Source organism: Ruditapes philippinarum, unplaced genomic scaffold, assembly GCF_026571515.1.
Source record: "Ruditapes philippinarum isolate M1 unplaced genomic scaffold, ASM2657151v2 ctg871_1_1_1_1, whole genome shotgun sequence".
In the NCBI taxonomy this organism is placed as follows: Eukaryota; Metazoa; Mollusca; class Bivalvia; order Venerida; family Veneridae; genus Ruditapes; species Ruditapes philippinarum.
Window position 1 is genome coordinate 476,333 of NW_026862242.1, and position 7,651 is coordinate 483,983.

Below are 7,651 nucleotides of genomic sequence, written 5' to 3' on the forward strand. Positions count from 1 at the left end.
ACTCTATCAGCATTTTGTTTCCGATAAATATTTCATAAAGTTATCCAAATATCACATTTCTGTTTTTATCAATATTTGAATCACTTCCGTAAAATGATAAGTTTAGAAAAGAAATAAAGGGGAGTTAGTGGCTTGTAATGGCTTGAATAACAGTATCACGTTTGCAGATTAAAATATAAAGAAGTGTAATAGGGCGATTATAGCATATGGTTTATTTGAGGTGAAGCAATATAAAAAGTACAAGCTATTTGTAATTCCGACATTTTATTTACGTTATATGTAGGTAACTTTTCAACTCCTATAAATAAATATAAAACCTATATGTATTTTATATCAACGTATTTACTTTGTATACATGTACAGTGTTTGTATATTTATTATGTAAACTTTGTTTAAATTCACAACCATTGCATTCTAACACATCATTATTTGGCACATCATTAGGATTTCTTTGTGTCTGTGAGTTATTCGACGTACTTCAATCCTATACAACTAGTATGCAACTTTAGAACACATTTCTTTATTGGGTTTTACGTCGCACAAAAACAGTATAGGTTATATGGCGACTTTCTAGCTTTATTGGTGGAGGAAGACCTCGGTTGCTCCTTTGCGCATAGGCACAGACGGGAACCTGAGTAGATCGAACCACCGACGTTCCGTTAGCTAGCTGGATAGCTTTCTCAAATGAAAGAATTCGAAGACACTTGCGTGGATAGATCCTACAGTGGTGAGAGTCAAGTGGTTTACAGTTACCGACTTTAACCACTCAGCTACTCATAATTATAGAAAAATATATCTTATAAAACCTATGCTTGGCTTTTATTTAATATAATAATACTGATAAAAAATATTGATATCGTTCCCTTGACCAGACTATTCATGTGGTTTCTTTTATCATCATTTTGCGCATCACAATTTGAATTATTCGACGTACTTCCAAGTTACCCATTTCAAATTCATCAAATTCTATAGCCCTACTGATTGTATAATCGTTACATTTTAAAGGTTATAGTCCAACGATAGTTGTCAAATATTTATAACTGATTGTCAATAGTAATGACACTATCGTTGCTGACGTCTAAATTTCACATTGGAATCCAGCCTTTAGGATAATAATCATTTCTATTTACTTGCGAAGCAAGCCAACTTTCTGGTCTTGGATAGCCTTTGAAATACACAGTTGTCCCCCCTGATAACCACGCACCCCACCATCCAAACGTTCCGGAAGTTACAATCACGTGGTCACACAGTGTCATTAACGCCATATCTTCGGCATATCTATAAAATGGACTAAACATTACATCGATTCCCTTAATATGATCCATGCACCATTGTATACCGTCGCTTAAAACAATAAATTTTACTTTTCTAAACTTTCCTCGGTAAAAATTCATGGCGTTTTTAATGAAGTCCGTTCCAGCTATAGAATAGCCTTTCCTCATTGCGACATGGTCGCTTAAATCGCCCCTTCTTACGTGTACACACACATTTACTTGTCCAGGTCGCGATATGTTCCGAATAAACGACTCCACCTTACCAAGAAAGGAGTCTTTGATCTTAAACGCGTTCTTTACAATATTTTCAGCGTTTGAGAAATACTTCCAAGACTGAAAATACCCACGAAGCGTCCAATTTTTCTTGTTATTCAAGTAATTAATATCTCTAGAATATCGTCCACTCGATTTCATCACAAACAATTGAGCGTCTGTCAAATTTAGGTCAATGAGATTTGGAAGTTCAACCCATTCTGACAATGGGGAGTTTGGTGGTATCACAGGAATTAAGTCAAGGTTATATGCCGTGCCTAGCAACGCTGCAATTTGAAACATTTGATTCCCAGATCTACCGGGTGGCGAATCAACTGTTATGTAGCTGTTACAATGTCTTCTTTTGACGCTTCTTTCTCCTTGATGTTTCATATCCATTGTGAATAAATTGTAACTTTCTAAAGACTGCCTCGCAGTAATAATTTCTATAGGCCTACTTATGAATAAATTGTTTTCGAAATTTCTAGTTCTGCCTAACGAGAGGTCAAAGCAAACATTGTTTGCCTGACTTTCATCTTTCAAACCCTTCAGCGTCTTTCTGGTAGCATACAGCGTTCCTAGATTTCTGTCGTCTGCAAGCTTCTTGCCAAGACTTCTAACGTCCACCATCACCGTACCGAATCCGTACACATGTTTAGAACTCCTCATGGACAAAATGTGACGTAATAAGGACGTCATTTTAGCAAAAAGCGGGAAATGGAAAATCATGTATACAAATGTTATGTAGACAACTACAGCAACAGTAATGTACACTGCAATCTTGATAGGGAAAACACGCATTTCAAATTACACAGTCGTGTCACAACCTTTTCAAAGCTAGTGAAGGGTCAACGTTAAATTTCCAAACACAACATATAAATCTATCTCCTCACATTTGCCATCTTTCTGCTACTAGATTTTAATTTTCTGCTTTGCAAAACAAAAACGTTGCTTTAAATATTTCCCATTTAAAAATCTATAGCTGTACATTTATGTCTATCTCCTCCCGAAATCGTTTGCATTTCAGAATCGTCTAGAAAATAAAAACGACAATAGCTCTCTGGACAAACACATAAACATGTCTTCCGCACTGCTGTGAAATAGATACTGCCAAAATAACATCGTTTATTCCCGAAATATTTATTGTTTCTATTTATAAAGCAAATAATACATGTATATAACCTTCTCATCAAGAAAAAAACCGTAACAAGTCAACTTTCAATCCGTTCGCAATATGTTAGACAAAAATAAACAACAAGTCCCACGTGTTTGAATAATCCCACTCACTTGTCAACGGATTATCACCAGAAAATGGCTGTCATGGAAATAAATATTTGCAACATCAAGTTGATCTTTTTTCGGTTAAATCAATATAAAGGAAATGTTAACTGTGCTGTGGCAGCGAGCACTTCAATATTCTGAGATGTTATAATTATTTTTCCAATATTGCTTTGAGAGGGTTAACAGCAAAACAGAAGAGAATATCCCCCTGTTAATTCCAACTGATCAGTAAATACTTGAAGTTACATTAACATGATCAATATAATACAATGTATAAAAACATGTTTTTAAACAGAATGAATATAATACAATGTATAAAACATGTTTTTTAAACACAAGGTATAAAAACTTGTTTTATACAGGATTAATATAACACAACTGATAGAACATGTTTTTATGTTTTTTAAACACAAGGTATAAAAACATGTTTTATACAGGATTAATATAACACAACTGATAGAACATGTTTTTATGTTTTTTAAACACAAGGTATAAAAACATGTTTTATACAGGATTAATATGACACAATGGACAGAACATGTTTTATGTTTTTTAAACATAAGGTATAAAACATACTTTACACAGGATCAATATAACACAATTGATATTCAGAATCAATAAAATACAATGTATAAACATGTTTTAAAACAGGATCATTATAATGCAATACACGTATATAAAATCATGTTTTCAGTTTTCAACGGGATCAACAAAATGCAATGTATAAAACATATTTTTATACAGGATCTAACAAAATACAATGTATAAGACAGTTTTAAGTAGGATAAATTTGATCAAATGTATAAACGTGTTTTTCCTTAAAGTCTTTTTTTTTAATTTTAAGAATTTCATTTTTTAGGATTTATTTTACTAGCGCAGGATAATCTAAGAGCAAAGGATTTAAAGTATATATGTAAGGCGATACTAAGAATCTCATAGATTGACAATATCTTAGTGTGACAGTTCCATAGCAGGTCCGAAGCGTGACAAAACCATTGCGTGACAAAACTCTTAGCGTGACAATATCAAAGCATGACAGAATCTTGGCATTATAATAGCAAGACGTAATCTTTGTCAATAACCTGTGCGTGACAATTCCTTAGCAAAGCTATTCCTGAGTTTGACAGTTTAACAATATTTTATGTCACAGTATCTTAGCGTACAAGACGGGCTTTTGCGCGTTTTCCACCTTTCCGCTCGTTCTTTTCATCCACTTTTCTTTTAGGATTTCTCTCACTTTGCTTTCCTTCCTCGTCATCTACTGATTCTACTATATTACCTACAAAATAAAAAGAGACCTCTTTTTGTATGTATTGTTAAATTAACTGTCGCTCCATCCATCAAATCAGGGAGTTATGACACGGGCCAAAAATGCCAATTTTCACGTATTCAAAGTCATTTTGAACGCGAGAAGATACTGCTGTTTTATTATAATAGAAATCAAAGTATTAATTGGATAACCTTGAGTATTATATTATTAATCATATGTTTTCCTGTGTTAAATAGTGCAATAGAATATTAAACACGTTTGAAACAATGAGTAGCCTTGCATATTTGAACTATACTTAAGAATGCCGATGATATGGCATAAATTATAAATTTGGCATAAGAAGATGCATAAATTTTATGTTAATTTTAAAAAAAATATGCCTAAATTCATTACTTTGTATAAAGTGTAAGGTTACATTGGAAACAAACTATGAAACTTGAAAACTACCTGAAAGTTTCGTTTTACACCAATCGCAAATAAAATCGCCAATATCCGTGATAATGTCTTCTTCTTTGGATCCTTTGACCTTCAATGCATGGTTAGCTCCCTTTATCCACTTTACCTCAGAATTTTTAACATCTCTAACAACGTTTTCTAGCAAACTTTTATCACACATCTCATCCGATGTTCCGCTTACAAAGCATATAGGGTCGCTTAACTCGTACAGTGGTTTATCTCGAAGGTTGGACTTATTCTCCTGTGTATGAAGAGGATACGAAAGGGCGATAACTCCAGCTACAGTTTTCACGAGTTCCGTCCCTTTCACGCCATTTGCAACTCCGACAGCCGCTCTACTGCCCATTGATCGCCCTTAAATCAAATAATTTAGTAGAATGACCGTTGAAAGTCAAATATGGTTTAACATTTAATTTTATACAAATAGATTCATATAAACGAAATATCATTTTTATCGTAAAATGAAGTTCTAGGTAAAAAGCAAAACAAACAAACAAACAAAAATATTGCATAAAAGAAATATTTAAATGCAAAATAGAATATTAATAAACTTTTAATTTGACTAAAGTCTGTCTTATATACCTGCAAGAAAATATCTAGTGACTTTGCTGTATTGTGATGTCACGTGCTCCTAAAAATAGAACCAAAAACATTTTGAAAATATGACCATAGCCAAAGGAACGTATACATGAATTTAAAAACGTTTTTATTTCTAGCTGTTTTGCATGGTATCAACTTAGTTGTTTTGTCTAATAACGAAATAAAGTAGCTTACCAGGACACAGGTGTAAACTTTAACTCTGTATGCCAGGTTAAGTCCTTTGCACGTAAACCGTACAGCCATTACACCTGAAGCATAGAATAAATTAACTACAGTTAATAGTTTGGTGTGATTCTACTCTGACTTCTGTATGAATTTTATTTAGAACTCTTCAGTGAAAGGTTCTGAGATTTCAAAATGTTACACTCCTTCTCGCATTTGCAGCGATTATTTTTTCAATATTCTAATAATATATCCTTCGATTTATAGAATTGTATAAACCTATTAAAATTATTCTTTCACTTATGACACCGACCACGCCTTTTTGTCCGAAACAACATGCGCATGCGCCAAATATATCACTTCCGTTGCTATGCCACTCTAGTAATGTAAAAGGACTTTGTAAGATAAATTTTAAATTGAACTATGAATAATAATTAATAATTAAAATCTGTCTTACTTAGTAGATACTTATTACTACCAGGTACCTTTTGATGCTAAATGTTCAGAAAGTAACTTAAGCTGCAATAAATTCATATCTCCACCAGCACCGTGTGTCAGAATGACTCCATATCCGGTAGTTTTCGTCACATCCGGTAGAGTCACGCAAGCGTCTATAATCTTTTCCTTGTATGGAATCGAGATCAACCTTTCAACAGATAGTATATATTTAGAGTATAAACATACGACCACAAAGAAATATTGCATAGCATTAAGGGCCTTATATATTATAATATATATATTATCTCTCAGCCAGCCCGGCCACAAACATTTGACGTCCTGGATCCGGAGGCTCAATTCTGGCTGGGATCTGTTCAATGTTTAGAGCTGAGTGAGACGACATATTAATGCTTTGAGCTGTTAGGCACAATGTACTATTTATTAGAAATGTTCTTGAGGTAGGTCCGCGGCCGCGTTGTTAATGTAGTTAAAGTTTTTTTTCTAGAAATACATGATTTATTTTCATCAAGTGGTATGAAAATAAATATTTCATGAGTTGCGTACATGTATTTATAGAAAAAAACCCTGGAATTTTCTCTTTATTATACATGTATACATTTTCCTTCTTTTTGCTTTACAATATGAAAGACTTCCTTGCGTAGATCGGAGAAAGTAGTCCGACTTGACACCAGTAAAAATACGGAAAATATGTTTCACTGCCGTGAAAAAATAAATTTTTACGGTGAAAATACGGAAAATGAAATTCGCATTTTATTTCATCAATATTTCTCAATATTTCATGTCTGATGCGGCATTCCTGTCACAGAAGACCTTAAGTCACAAGTTAGCAAAACCACTTGATCCTAAATAAGGATATAAGGACGTAAATAATGTTTACCTTTTTAATATCTAGAGTAGGAGAGAACAAGCATTCATACAGTAAATCATATAATTATGTGTATATCATGTAATATAAATAGACGAAAGGAAAATGTTTAAGATGCGACTTTTAAAGTTTTTGGAAGCCAGAACTAGTTAACTTGACGTTGTTGATGTAAATATGTTCATGAATCCATTATATGGTAACCGTAAGGGTATTTAGGCAGTTATACATTTGTGAAACTTTGGTGACTCCAGTATTTCAATGAATGACAGATAAGGCCTCTTATCAAAAGTTTAGGCCATTACCGTCATATATTCATGATGATAATTCTTAAAGAATGAATACAACAGCTGGCTTATAATTATTAGCTAGTTGACGAATTTATTGGACTAAAAGAAAGAGAGCTGCCCCGCTGATATGTAGACCTATAATGCATATTAAATCACGCCCGTGGATAAATTGAAATGAAATTGAAAATTCTATAACATGTGTGGGTGAATTCCATCTCGGTTGTTGGAACTTGCTTTCAGGTTTTCCCCATTTCTGATTTATCTGCTATATTTTCCCCTTCAGAAAGCCGCAGGTTGAAAAAAAAATCACCGATATTTATCAATCATTAAAAGGGAGGTAACAATATCAATATGCGAGACAAGAACTTCGTGTTTCATTTACCTGATCCAGACGATTGAATGTGTAAGCTTACATTATTAAGTTTACTTAATGATGCAATAAATGATTTATGTGGTACACTGCTGTTTAAATAGCACGATCTTTATTTAAAATGTATCAGATACCTGTTTTCCATATTGTGTTTTTTCCCGCTACAAATGGCGTATGTTAAATAAAGGGAGGTAACTTAATCAAGATTAAGATTTATACTGCTTCCTTCAGTGTAATAATAGTTAAGCATTCTAAAAAATTTTACATGTACAAATATAATACGCTCGGTAAGATAATTAAAAGGATTTAATTTTTTCCTCAGTTTATGTTTAATTCTATCTAAGGATTGGCGAGATAAATACAATGTGTAGGGCC

At 33.2% G+C, this 7,651-nt stretch overlaps 2 protein-coding genes across 2 annotated transcripts; both read right to left on the reverse strand.

Annotated features, from left to right (window-relative positions):
- Positions 1 to 361: 361 nt before the first annotated feature.
- On the reverse strand, positions 362 to 2,392 carry LOC132718384 (galactoside alpha-(1,2)-fucosyltransferase 1-like). Its single transcript, XM_060702077.1, has one exon. It carries the CDS (start codon positions 2,325 to 2,327, stop codon positions 1,086 to 1,088), a length of 1,242 nt encoding a protein of 413 aa, XP_060558060.1. The 5' UTR covers positions 2,328 to 2,392; the 3' UTR covers positions 362 to 1,085.
- Positions 2,393 to 3,961: 1,569 nt separating this feature from the next.
- LOC132718380 (testis-expressed protein 30-like) lies at positions 3,962 to 7,445 on the reverse strand. The gene is made up of 6 exons (XM_060702072.1): positions 7,411 to 7,445; positions 5,781 to 5,941; positions 5,308 to 5,381; positions 5,116 to 5,164; positions 4,525 to 4,887; positions 3,962 to 4,086 (listed from the first exon to the last, which is right to left on the reverse strand). The coding sequence occupies exons 1-6, from the start codon at positions 7,419 to 7,421 to the stop codon at positions 3,962 to 3,964; spliced, it is 783 nt and encodes a 260-aa protein (XP_060558055.1). The 5' UTR covers positions 7,422 to 7,445.
- Between the last annotated feature and the right edge of the window lie 206 nt (positions 7,446 to 7,651).

Excerpts from the sequence above, each read along its gene's own strand:
- LOC132718384 (XM_060702077.1), bottom strand. The coding sequence starts at position 2,327 with ATGCGTGTTTTCCCTATCAAGATTGCAGTGTACATTACTGTTGCTGTA.
- LOC132718380 (XM_060702072.1), bottom strand. Across the intron at positions 5,382-5,780 it reads TGAACATTTAGCATCAAAAG|GTGTAATGGCTGTACGGTTT; the intron begins GTACCTGGTAGT and ends TCTATGCTTCAG. Across the intron at positions 4,888-5,115 it reads CACTAGATATTTTCTTGCAG|GGCGATCAATGGGCAGTAGA; the intron begins GTATATAAGACA and ends ATTTGATTTAAG.